Consider the following 14,114-nt stretch of genomic DNA (forward strand, 5'->3'; position numbering starts at 1 on the left):
ATTCAAAGTACCCAAAAGTCCATTTATTTTCACTATGAAACCACATATTCATGTATGTATGAGCATGTCTTGGCAGAAAAAAAAAAAAAAAAAGAACTGGCTACTTGCCTATTCACATTTGAAGACAATGTTAAACGGGAAACCCACCTCTACATTCATCAGTGATGCTGAATATGCAGCCAGTAAAGAATGAAAGCTCGTTGCTGGCTTACCAGAAAACACTTTTATGGGAAGCCCAGGCTCTTTGCCATACCATGGGAAAGAAATCCGACTGTCTACTCTACATACACTATCCTCAGGCCCTGGGAAGTGAGGACAAGTTCAAATGAGCAACCTGGTTGAGAAGTGGCCTCTCCTGCCAGGTATTCGTTAGGGAGAGGGTTCAATAAAGGTTAGAATGAGAAATACTTTATACTGAAAAGGAGAACAGGCTGAATTTCAGTATCAGTAATAACATGGAGGATCAAAACCCAAGAAAAAGAAACTGCAAGGACAGAAGAAAGAAGAGGAGCTTCCTTAACTTCATACTATAAGAATGTATGTCATACATGTGGTCTGAAAAACAAATCCTCTGCCTCAAAAAATAAGGAACACTGTGTGCAAAAGCCGATGAAGAAAGACAGGTGGGATGACATACAGATCCCGCTGGACAAGAAACAACTGCAGATGGTGATCAAATCACAGAAGCCACAGTACATTCCAGCTCATTCTAAAACCACAACCGGGTCTCCATTTCAAATTCTTTGTTAATGTATACAAATTGGGCAAATCAACAAAAGGTATGTCTAGAAACAGCTCTGATCTTGTCAACCCCTTGCTCAAAAATGTTCAGGGCTACCTCTCAATAACCTACAGGTAAAACTCTGAAAACACTCCAGACCCTCCGCACTCTGTGCAGCCCTAAGCAGTCACTTCCACCTCACAGATGAGCATTTTAGTTGGAGGGGACTACTCGTCATTCCAAAACCCACACTCAACTTCCTGTCTCAGACCTTCTGTCTGGGCTTTCCTCCTGTCTGAGCTCATCCATCAAAAGCCAAGCCCCTTTTTAAAGGCCTGTATACACCCCTCCTTCTCCATGATGCCCCTGACCCTCCTCAAGTAAACATGAGGCCCCTGTGCCTCTCTTAAGAGCCCCTGCTACACTCATTCTGTCGTACTCTGCTTAGTGAGGACAGCTCCACTTTCTCACTATATTTTAAACACTGTAATGTTAGAGGTAGTGTCAATTTTCATCTTCCTGTCCATTATGATGATAAACAAAGGGCCACATGTAGTAAGTACTCAATAAATCCGCAGTAAATTAAACTAAGTATCTGCTACCGATTTTCACAATTTACCTGTAAAATGTGACGGCAGAATGAAAGACTACTCATTTTCAGTAATCAGAAAAGAACACTGACTGCTGAAGACAAGCAGAGCCTCCTCACCACGGGTTCCCAGGCACGTAGTAGATGGGGCTGCCAGAGCCACAAGAACTCCCTTTCAGCTGTCTCCCTGGTCACAGCCTGCAGAGTGAGGACCTGCACAGCCCTGAAGGCACAAGCTCAGACTGAGCTGCACTGGCACCGCCCCAGAACGTACCTCGTGCTGTGCTGGGCCTTTCTTCCAGACTCAGACTCTGCAGGGACCTCACCCCACCCACGTTTGCAACCTCCACAAGACACAGGGTGAGGCAGTCACACCCTCTTCATTTTGCAGATTGAGAAAAGGCTAAATAATTTATTTAGCAATAACCCTGAGATCACAGCCTTAGATTCATGAATGAACCAAAGCAGCTTAAGTTCTGAGAGGCTATTTTTCTTAAAGATATGCCTTTCCTCCTTCCCTGCAATAACGAGGGAACTTTACCTATCCCACCTCAAACAAAGGCTGCTCGCCAATAAAGGCATAATAAGAGAAAGTCATGTTTCATTAGCTTTGTTTTTAAAAGATAAGGAGAAATTAGTTTTAGCTATCCTTTAAATTAAAAAAAAAAAGTCCTTAAGAAAAGGCCCTGAATTACTGTGAATTTATCCCTCCCATGACGCATGTTCAGGATCACACTAGATATTACTTTAATTTGAACTCTCCGATACAATGAAATTAGATTTCTATAGGATCAGGGATTCGAATGGCTTCTAGCCCTGTAACTCCTGGTGTTCAGCTAACTTAAAATCCATAAATTCATAATATTCTTTAAAGAGATTTTTATTATGCCCTTACTTTTTATGTTTCAAATACATTTGCCAAATCAATCCCTGACCTGGCTTAGCACTCAGTAACCACCACAGACCCATAAATTAAAATACTGAGTGTTTCTAAGTATAGAAAACTCATTATCCCATTCTGGGCCAACATCTACGGGTAATGTAAAAGTTCATGAAGGCAGAAAGCTGAAGCAATGTCAGAAACAGAAATTGCTTCAAATGAAAAAATTTGAAGAAAGGCTCATGAATTTCCCTAAATGCATTCAATTCAATTAAAAATGTATTTGCTAAATGTCCAATACAAATGTCTTTTTAAAACACTGCAAGGGACGCAAATAACAATAAAACAAAACTCTACACTCAAGGACCTTATAATAAATTTAATATTCTAGAAAACAAATTAGCCAAGCATTTTTACTTACACATTGTGGTTACGTTTAAATGACCAATATTCCATATGTGCAAGAACAACTTTCTTACATATAGTGACTGAAGTAAAATGTTTCTAAATATCCTTACATAGTCATTCTTAATCATGAGCATTTCCGATACTATCCACACTATCCTGAGGCCTCCATGAAAATGAAATCTATTCTCCTAACTTTTAAGATCTGAAGTAGAAAATAAAAATAGCTACATATCTCACAAAATATCAAGTTAATGAAATTTTGATTTTTAGCATTTAGTATCATCCAACAGTATTTTTTATATTAACATTTTATAAATGTAACAAATATACGCAAGATCTGCCAATTCACTTTAAACTAAGAGCAATAACAATATTACCTCTTGCCTACTATTAGCATGTATGGTCTGCTAATAGTAAACACGCATTAACATGTATATTGAAAAGGGCACATATTTCCTCTTAAATTAAACCACACACCAAATCACCAGACATGATTTATACCTTAGTCTCACGACCCATCATGTACTCAAAAAGCACTTTTCGCAAATACTCAAACTCGGTAGGTTCTCCAAAGAGCGAGACGTCGGTACGGTACAAATTGCCACCTGCCAAATAAAAAAACAGATCAAACTGTAAAGACAAAGCCAGATAAGCTACTTATTACTTAGGAAAAGGCAAATTAAAAAGCAATCAAAGGAACGAGGAGAGAGGCATTACTCTTGAATTAACTGTATTATATTGGATGTACTGTAGTGCAGTACATTACATATACACTAAGCATTCCATATTTTCCCCTTGGGAGAGAAAACAAGAATTATTATAGCAACTTTACTTCTCTACCTCCCCAGCCCTGCCCTTCTCCTCCTCCTTCTTCAGGCATGACAATATTAAAAGACTATACCTGTGGAATACAAAGATTCCTTAAAATTGGTGTTTCTCTCTTAAGATTACATGGTTGGCTGCAGATGTTCTACAATGACTAAAATACAATCATTTTTATTTTATTAAGGAGTTTAGTAGCTCAGAATAGTATTTCAGCTTTTCTAGTTTTCCAAATGTAAAAGCACAAAAGTTTAAATCAAGTTTTCTACACTGTTTTGAAACACAAGGTAAATAAAATAACTTGAAAATGCATGAAATATTAACATCGTTATAGTGGTTTTCAAAGTCTTTGATTCAACATCTTAAAAAGACTGTCATAAAAAAATTACGGTTCATCTGTTAAGTTAAATTTCAATCTAAAAATAAAGAATAAATACAGTTCAGGTATACGAACCGTATACTGTCACTAGAGGAATAGATATTACTATAGAGGGACACACACAGGCTTCTAAAGAACTGGTAATGTTTTCTTCCTGCATGGTGGGTGCTCACTTTACTCTTTGAAGAAGAAGCATGGTGAAGAGATTAATGTGCATATTCAACCAGATTGCTTGGATTGTTGAGAGGATTAAATGAGTTGACATTCAAAATGTGTTTTATAACAGTACTTAGCACTTGGTATTACATGTGTGTTGGTTATTTTTAAAATTGTACATATGTGTTCATTTTACAATTTAGAACTGAGAAAAAAGGAAAATTATGCATGAAATTCTTAAGTTCAAACTAAAAAAAAAAGAATCAATACTATTCAACATGCACTGCTGAGCATGGAGCATGGCTTCAGCAGTTCTATGCTAAGAATCACGTATGTTGACTTAGCTACGGCAAACAATCTTTGTAGCGGGGATCTTCTCTGCAAAGAGCCAGAGGAAATTTCCAAGTTGGTTTTCACTTCTTTTTGAAGTGCATTTTGGAAAGAATCTAAAGTCAATCCTTGTTTAATTAACAATTGTATAATACCTTATGTTACTGAATAACAATAAGCAAGAGCTTCCAGAAACACAAAAGAATGTGAAATAGCTTATTAGATTCATGCCCTAGAGTCTTAACATGAAAAAGCAGAAAGCTTTACAAAACACTTAACAAAATCAAACTATTTTTAATGCAATGAGGCAGTGAAACTGAGAATAGAAAACTGTTTTGAGATTATTCAAAGATCATGACTGTCTCAAGGGAACAACTACATAAAGACTCAAGCTCATCTTTAAAATCCTTTGTAAGCAGCATACATAATTCAAGTCAAGAGAATATTTCCAAATCACCCTTCCCCACCCTGAAATAAGTATTTTTATGAAATTATTTTCTCCTCAAATCCTGGTTTAAAAACAGTGATTACAGCATTACTGTAAACTAGTAAAACAACAATAACCCAGAAGCATCTACAATATATAACTGTGTTTGTAAGGGTGCATGCAGTGGATTACATAAATGTTTGCAAACACACAGAAGAGTCCGGAAACATATATGTAAGTTGTAAACTAGGTCCATATGGACAGTGGAGAATGAAGTGGGAATCTGCAGTTTCACTTACACATTGTAGCACTGTTTGATTTTTTTTTTTAACAACAAATGTGCATTAATTTTGCTTTAGATTACTACCATTTTTTCCAGAAAGCTAGCTATTATTGGTGAATTACAAAAGTTAAAATATATTCATTGTAAAGACTTAGATTAGCAAAGACAAACATAAAAATCATCCATAATTCAACTAATATGAAATAACCACAAATTAACATATGAGCGATCACTCCTACCTTTGTAAGGTGTCCCCACAGTTGTTGCATATACATTCTTTTCATATTTCTTCAAACGATCTTCTAAGTTGTGGATCTAAAAATAACAAACATTCCAATTATATCAAGAGATTCATATGGAAATCATACATATTAAAAAAGGACTGCTGTAGCCACAAGATTGTTTTAATGCTGAATACAGGCAAATAAAATTAATACATATGGTTTCTTAGATGTGACACTGAAAGCACAGACAACAAAAAGCAAAAAATATAAAATGGGCTTTGTTAAAAGTAAGTCTTTTGTGCCCCAAAGGACATAATCAACAAAGTGAAAAGACAGCCCACAGTATGGGAGAAAATAATTGCAAACCATATATATAATAAGGGATTTATATCCAGAATATATAAGGAACACTAAAAATTCAACAAGAAAAAAGCAAATAACCTAACTGAAAAATGAGTAAATGACTTGAATAGACATTGCTGCAAAGAAGATACTCATTAGTCATTAGGGAAATACAAATTAAAACCATAATGAGACACCACTTCATACTAACCAGGATAGCTATAATCAAAAACTGCTGGGGAGGATGTGGAGAAATTGAAATTCTTATACTTTGCTAATGGGAATGTAAAATGGTGCCCACAATATAAAATAGTTTGGTGGTTCCTCAAAAAGTTAAACATTTAATTATCATAGGATTTAGCAATTCCACTCCTGAGTGTATAACCCAAAGAACTGGAAACAGGTGTTCAAACAAAAACTTGTAAACAATGTTCCCAGCAACAGTATTCACAACAGTCAAAAGGTAGAAACCACCCAGACATTCATCAACTGATGAATCAATAAACAAAATGTGGTATTATCCATATAATGAAATATTATGCAGCCATAAAAAGGAGTGAAATACTGATACATGCCGCAACATGGATGAACCTTAAAAACATCACACTAAGAAGGCTTTTGAAGATACTCTGCAGCTAATGGAAAGGTCACTTCCAGAAATTTGGACTCTCACCCCTCAGCAGAGTTCAGCTACACCTGTTCTAGGTCCCAATTCTACTGAAAATAGTATCATGGCCTCTTATCCACAGCAGAAGCCTTCAAAGGTCAACAAGAGCACTCAGTGGAAACAGCCTTCTAGAGTGACTCTGATCCCAATTAGGAGGAAATAGAAAAAAATAAAGTAACATTGGGACTTAGTATCTATCTTTATGAATTTTTAAAAAATATTATAAAAAGTTTCAAAAATACTCAAATACAAAAAATATAGTACAATTAATGCTCAAATATCCATCTTTCACCTAGTTTCAATAATTATCAAGGTCTTTATATATATATGAATTTTAAGAAAATTGGAAAATTCCTGGAGATTTAGCCTTCAAACTTAGGCTGCTGACCTGAGTCACTATTCCTCCAGAGTTTGGAGGAACTGAGTATCATGTACCACCAAGACACATACTGGTGTTTCCATGCTTGTGCATCCTCCTAGATGTACACATGCGATCCTACTGAAATTGAATCACTGAGTAGTATACGGACAAATAATATTAAATCAAGGCAATTTAACCGCTCGGAAAAAGTAGTAAAGATTGAAGTCAATGTATTTTCCCTCTGATAAAAGCAAAAATAACTTCTTCTGTAGAACATAAGTAATTAAAAACTAGACAAACACAAATTGTTACCCAAAATGTTAAGCACGAGAAATAACAGAATGCAAATGGGCTTATTTAAATATATGTGATCACAAGTTTACAAAGATGTCCTCCTCTAGCACTTTCAGATTTGGAAATAAAATTTCCTGTGTAAGACACAGTTGCAAAGCCAACTATTCAATGAGCATTAAATCACTCCTTTTTTAAAAATTAGCTGAGTTCCAATACATATTAACATAAATTAAGGACGTTAGTTCAAAATAAAAGGCACCAATTAGACGTGTACCTGTTCTCTGAACTCTTGCTCTTTCAACTTGGCATCACTGATTACAGTGGTCTTCTGTGCTAGCTGTGTCTGAAAGAACAAGAAGTCAGGTCTGAGATGCAGATGGGTTTCATCACTGCCTGGACACATTTCTATTCTTGTAAATCTTGCCTTGTTAAAACAAGTCTATGCTTTAACTTAAAACACAGAATGCTTCTGAAAATGGACTACCTTCAGTCAAATTCAGTGAAGAATTCATCTTACCTGTAGCTCCATAATTGTGACCTAAAAATGGAAAAGAAAAAAAAATTAGTGTATAAAATAAAACCTATAAGAAACAATAGAATGGAACAATGTGACATTACAAGGAAATAAGAATTCAGTGTCACAGTGTTAAGAGAATGGTCAGAAAAGAGATGAAACAACTTTAACTATTTGCTTCTTAACCTGGTCTATTTTCCTATACCAACTATTATAGTGTGAATATACACAAAAACAGGTAAACACAAAGAAAACTGTCTGGAAGGTCACTCACCAAATGCCTAACAATGATTATCACTTGGGAAAACAAGGTACCCACTGGGAAGGGCTTATTCTATATACTTCTATATTATCTGACTTTTTTACAACAATATATTCATGTATTATTTGTGTAACTTTAAAAAATTAAATATATTAACATCTATTTAAAGCATATGGGCCCTTTCGGGAAAACGCTAAAGGACTATTTCTGGGAATCCACTTTGAGCAATAATCACAAACTATTCTTCACTGAACTCAACACTGATATGCAAATCAAGATATCCCAGAAGCACCAAAAGATGCTCAAGAAGGAAAAGGATAAAAATTCATTAAGAATAAAATAGAAAAACATGTTTTAGAGTAGAAACAAAAGTTAAGGATAGTTTCTCTCCTTTCTTATGATACAAGGTAAAGGACTCAAGAGACCTTCTGAATATTCATTTCCTAATGTCTGACTACTCTGTGGCATATTGACACAGGTCTAAAAGCCACTGTATGCAACATTAATACTTATTTTGATACTGAGGAAAAGAACATATTAGCGAGTAAAGTATGTGCATTCTTCTCATAGGAAGTAATATTTAATAGCACCCAGTATATTCCAATGGTGACCAAAAGGCGAAAAAAAAAAAAAATCAAAAAACTGGAACCATAGAACAAACTCAGGAGCTACTGAAGAAACAGAGAGTGAGTCTACTCAGCTTTGCTTGTTGCTAATAACCATGATATATGTACCAAGTGGCACAACATAGCAAAGTCCCTTATAAAGTCCTCTTCTCTCCATTTTGGAAGTGATCCATGGACCTGGTTGTCCAGAAAACTGCTACCTGGTCACTGACTTCCAGAATGGATCTTCTACAACTCTGGGGGATGAAGCCATAAACAGTGTCCACCTTTCCCAAGGCCCCCACGACAGTGCTATGAAAAGACCATACTGGATGAGTGAGAACATTTTAGAAGCAGAACACGTCCACCATCCAACTTCATGGACTGTGGCCCACATGCCTTGTGGGTGTGCACGGCAGGACAGGGAGCCACGGAGTAAACATGGCCTATGTTTCATAGCACCAATTTTACTTAAAACTGGGATTATTAAAAAGTCTAGATACACAGTGCCGTATATCTCTGGATTCAGTCCAATTTTCCAAAATAATGCCATTGCATCCGTATCTGGTCCACTAACCAAGGAGAAAAACAGACATTGTTTCTCTCAAAGGTATATAACTAAAGACATACTTATGTGACTATAAAGAAGGATATATTATATAGAGTAGAATATAAAATTTACATGAATTTTTAGCAAAAACATAAAAATCTAAAACAATACTTTCTACGGGCCATTTTTGGCTATGCCCCAGGGCTATAAGGTTAACTGTCCTCTGCCGTTCTTTCCATAGGAAAGTCTGAGAAGCACTGGTATGAACAGAAATGTCTAGACTTTGAAGTCTGGCAGACTGGGTTTAAATTTCCCACACAACATTTATTGTGTGAGCTTGAACATTTTATTTAACCTCTCTGAATCTTAGTTTCACTGTCTATAAAGGAGAGGTAAGACTCTCCCTCCTGAAAGGCTTTCGTTAGGATGAAATGAGGTTCGCATGTGTGTTAGGAGGCGAGTTAAGGAAAATGGCAGTGCTCTGAGGGAAGGTGTGACGCCAAACCCTGCTCTGCTCACCTTGTCATTGCCAGGGTTCTCTTCCTGCTGTAGCCTTTGCTGGTATTTCTCCTGTAGCTCCTCAAGTTGAGTCTGAAGGTCCATTACCTTTGCAGTCATTTCTTCTTCACGAGCCTTTAGAATTAAAAAAAAAAATTTAATAAACATTTCAAAAAGAATGTAGCAAAAAGGCAACACGATACAGAGAAAACTATCTCTGTAGGAGAAACAAATACTTCAACATTTTTTGAAACACAAATCACTGTTGTTATTGTAATTCATACCGTGCTCTCAACATCTTTCTTCACGGCCCACTTTTAACTCCAAGCCCTTTTTAAAGCTGCTCACTACTCCTAGGATCACCTTTCCCACCCTCAGTCCTCCTGTCCCCACCCCATAAAGCTCATCAAGCTGCTTCCTTCCCCTTCAACCCGGATTCCCAGGCTTAAGCAACAATTAGGTATATAATAGCATGGTGACAGAACAAAATATAGAATCTGTGCTTTAAGACTTTGGCCTTTCCTATATTAGGATTTGATTTCCAGAAAATATCTAATAATATAAACTAGTTTTACGCACAAGCGCTGCTCGACCAGCTGGCAATTTACTGATCACGAGAAGTTGTGGAGGTTTTTTTCCAGCCCCTTGGGATGGGCTGTACAAATCTAGATGGTTCTTTCTCCCAGTTCGCAAACCTGCACATCTCCTACATATCTGCCTGCAAACCACACCAGCAGTTCTTCGGAGTAAAGTGTTCAACTAAAATCATTTCTGAAAAAAAATCAGTTACTGTCCAATGTATTGCTAATGTAATGACTCCATTTGCCCTGAACTTTGCAGAAAACAGACTGCAAAGGCTGCAAAAGTAACACGTGACGTGTTGGCTCAAAACTCCTCCTTATAAAATTTGGCATACAAATCATTCTCTCTCCTGTTCTGACTGCCCTGGTAAAAGGCTGTTCCCCACCCTTACATTTTTCAATTTGTCTTGATAATTGCCATGATTTACTATACAAAGCAGTCCAGACCTCTCCTTGTTCTTATAAATCTTGCAATAACCTTTGTGCTAAAAGAACATTTGGCATTGGAATATTGATCAGATTTGAGTAATGGAGACAGGACAAGTGTCTGCTGAGTAAGAGACTAAACAGGAAAACAACCACAAACAGGTATCTGATTTAACAGAAGCTGACCTGCCAGAACCAAGAAACAACATTCTCAAAAACGAAGCCCCAAGGCACAAAATAATTAACCATGAGACACTTGGAAAAATCTAACTTTAAATACCATTTGTTGTGAAACTTAGACCAACTGAAAAAGAACGAACCCCTTCCCTCAACATAAGCAAAGCATGGGTCTCTGGTGAGCAGCCTTCTTCGACGCCTGCCCACGGAGGCTCTCTTTAACCTACCTCCACCCCCAAAACACCACTGACCAGAAAGCACTGTAAATACGTTACTGCCCGCAGTCCCGGTTCACTGTTTTTGTTCTGCCATCACATATCCTGTGTGGTATGGTTTAGCCTTGTTTGAAAGGCTCACCTCTGCAGCTACGTATCCAGGTAGGCCCAGATTCAGAGATGACAATTAGCTACGTCTGACATTTCCTTTGACAGCTGGGGGATACCATGCCCTCTAAGAATTAGAAAAGAATCCTTGATGTGTTATTTCTAATTTAAGAAACGATTCTATAACTTTCTTTGTACAAGTTTTCTGGGTTTTTGAGGGGGGGGGGGAATGCATTACTACTTGCTTTGAAGTAAAAACAAGAAAAACTAGTTAAATTGAATATTTATGCACATACATGGAAATTATGTTTTAAAGACCATTATCCCAAATCCAGTAAATGTCAAACAGAAAGCAGTTTTGTATCTAACGTAGTTCTAGGAGCGACTTCCAGTGAGACTGGTCTGAGGTGGCACTCAGGCACTCAGGTAAGCTCCCTGACTTGTGAGTATTCAGCTCCTCTCAGATGTCACCTCCTCCTCCTCCCGAATGAATTCTCCCTTTCCCTACCAGGTGTCGCCTCCTTCAAATTTACCAAGTGTCTAGTATGTGCCAAGCATTTTACTAGGTCCTCAAGACTAAGTCTCTGCCCACAAGATGCTAACAGTCTACATTCCTACACACATACATACAGTATGACAAAAATTACATGTTATAAGTGAAGTAATAAATATAGAGTACCAAAGGTAGAAAGATGCAATTAATTCTATTTTAAGGGGTTTCAAAAAAAAACCTAAGTGAAAACAATACAAAACAACGCAGAAAAGTATATTAAAAAGCTAACTTTGGAGTAGGAAAGAGAAAAAAATATGAATGTATTTCATTTCTGTTTTTGTTTGGATAAGGAAACACTGGAATATTACATAACAAACTAATGGTTACCCACGAAGGGAGAAGGGGAACAGGACACAAAATACAGAGAACAGTTTGGGCGCAACTTTCATTATAGACCATTCTTCAAGTATACATTTTTATATTATTATGATCTTTAAACTATGTAATACATTTTATTGAAATTTTTTTCTGAATACAAGTTAAATTTAAAACTAAAAAAAAAAAAAAAAGCTAAAAGAGAGATGACAACAGCTGCACTAACTCATAAAGTGTGAGAATGTGCTCTTGAGGCACCAGGAAAAGCAGGAGCAAAGGTAAAATACGGGGAAGAACATGGTTAGGTTGGGTTCGGCCAGAACACAGATGGGACTAGAGGAGTGACACTGGGACAGAGGGAAGCCACTTCAGGAGAAGTGATATGATCCCATCTTTGTTTCAAACAGAAAATAACTCTGACAGGAAGGGATGAATACCTTAGGGGGAAAAAAGACCAAAAGCAATTAAATTCATCTATTTCTTTTTCTTTTTTTAATGTGGATACCAAGAAAATTCTAAATCACATCTGCAGCTTGTACTGTATTTCTGATGGGCAGTGCTGGTCCAAAGCCCAGGAAGGGGCGGGGGTGGGGGAAGAGTCTACCCCACCCCTCTGGCCGGCCCCCCACTTCCTGCCCACTTGCTCTGCTCCTCCAAGCCTGAAGCCTAGAGGACCATTCCCTTAATTTTTTCTAATAAGCAGCAGATTTTCCAGGAGGAACCATACCAGAGGTTAACTGTTCACTCACTCCTCTACCTACATAGGTTTGTCGTGACCTTGGAAAGTCTACCGTGTGCTACCCCCTCACACACACACACCCAGAACAGAGAAGTTCATAAAAGAGAACGCTACAGCTGTGGCACAGTTCATCCCCTGCAAATGAAGCCCCCTGGCTTAATTGTCCATGATCAATAACTGCTGCCCTTCCCAAGTTCCTTTCTTTCTTAGAGAGAAGTCTTTATAAAATACATGAAGCTAGTGAAGAGTCAGTGCTCTACCCCTCCTTATGCAGCTTTAGCGAAATCACTTGACTACGCTGAACTCGCTTCTACCTTTTGGGGGGGAAAAAAACAAAACAGAAGATGAACCTAAACTAGCTTGAGTGTATCTTCCAATCCCAACATTCTCTAAGCATTCAAGAAACAACAGTATTTTGAAATATTTCATACATATACCCTCTAGGGAAGTATAAGAAAATGTGAAATTATTCAAATCTTTTCATGTGTCACATGCTGGAATTTCAGCCTTTTCAATTACACTTAAAACAGTTATTATTAGAATCTGTTCTTGGTTCAGACTTCTATTGCTGTCAGTCACTTGAGGCATGATTCTCCAGTGTTCTGATTTATGCTTTCTTAATCATCAAATGGTTCTCGGCATACAGTGAAATAAAACTTGTAGTAACTCAAGAATCTGCAGCCCAACAAAGAATAATTTACATTGTTTGACATTCGAAATGTTCTGGAGTCCAAGTACTCACTAGCATTCATGGCTTATCTTCATACACAAAAATGGCAATGCTAATCCACCATTAGTACAGTAAGTACACTGATTTATCTTCCACTGTATATAAAAGATTTGGCTGATGTATTCCTTTTTTTCCATCTTTTACCTCCCTTGAGATCAACAAAAACTGTGCAAATTGGGTAGAGATGGAATAAAGTTAACTGGCCTTCCTGGAAAGATCCCAGCTAAGGTAAGTTAGCCACACTCATACACACACTAACTGACTCACACACAAGCTCTCAAGTTTTAGTCTAGTGCTCTCACAATTTGGGAGAGAGAGAAGAGAATCCATTCTTCGCCTTACTAACTCACTGTCGCTTCAAGTGGACTGTATGCCTGGTGGGCAGAAACTGGTCAGAAAACTATCACCCTGACAGAAACCAGACTCCTTACAAATCTGCAAACAGTGGAGAAATGCTAATTTGAATATTAAGCCCCCCCCAAAAAAACCATCTACACTAAAAAAAGCAGGAAATCTGACAGCCCAATCTTCTTTAGCACCACCATGAAATCTTTTACAGCTAGGTTTCAAGAGAGAGAGAAAATAGGTACATCAAGGATTTCTTCATATCTTTTGGCTGTTCTTTCTAGATCATCTTCTTTCTCTGCAATTTTTTTATATAACTGACTTGTCTCTTCTTGATGGCTTTCCAAAAGTTCAGCCTCCACTTCCTGGGCTTTATCTAATAAATAAAAAATGGACACATACAAGAAAACACATTAGGTAAGAATTAATATCTATACCCCAATTTCAGTAAGAACCCTTGTTCCAAATTAAACGTGATTAACATCAATTGATCAAATGTACCCTTCTCCCGGAGCAGAAGTGGCTTAATTAGGTGATTAATTAGCTAATGCTTTCAGGTTCTCCCACCTGCTCCTCCTCCCTGGAAGGTGAGCCACTTTCAGGCAGCACGGGT

General features: G+C 37.3%; 1 protein-coding gene across 5 annotated transcripts in view; it reads right to left on the bottom strand.

Moving 5' to 3' along the window:
• GOLGA4 (golgin A4) overlaps positions 1 to 14,114 on the bottom strand; it is an 87,375-nt gene that overhangs the window by 11,037 nt on the left and 62,224 nt on the right. For all 5 annotated transcript variants that reach the window (XM_064496743.1, XM_031469934.2, XM_031469932.2 and 2 more), the window contains 6 exons: positions 13,747 to 13,877; positions 9,334 to 9,447; positions 7,401 to 7,421; positions 7,158 to 7,226; positions 5,235 to 5,310; positions 3,100 to 3,203 (listed from right to left, as the gene is read on the bottom strand). In XM_064496743.1, the coding sequence (XP_064352813.1) occupies positions 3,100 to 3,203; positions 5,235 to 5,310; positions 7,158 to 7,226; positions 7,401 to 7,421; positions 9,334 to 9,447; positions 13,747 to 13,877 (515 nt within the window). The remainder of the gene's footprint in view (positions 1 to 3,099; positions 3,204 to 5,234; positions 5,311 to 7,157; positions 7,227 to 7,400; positions 7,422 to 9,333; positions 9,448 to 13,746; positions 13,878 to 14,114) is intronic.

Source organism: Camelus dromedarius, chromosome 17 (assembly GCF_036321535.1).
Source record: "Camelus dromedarius isolate mCamDro1 chromosome 17, mCamDro1.pat, whole genome shotgun sequence".
Lineage (NCBI taxonomy): Eukaryota > Metazoa > Chordata > Mammalia > Artiodactyla > Camelidae > Camelus > Camelus dromedarius.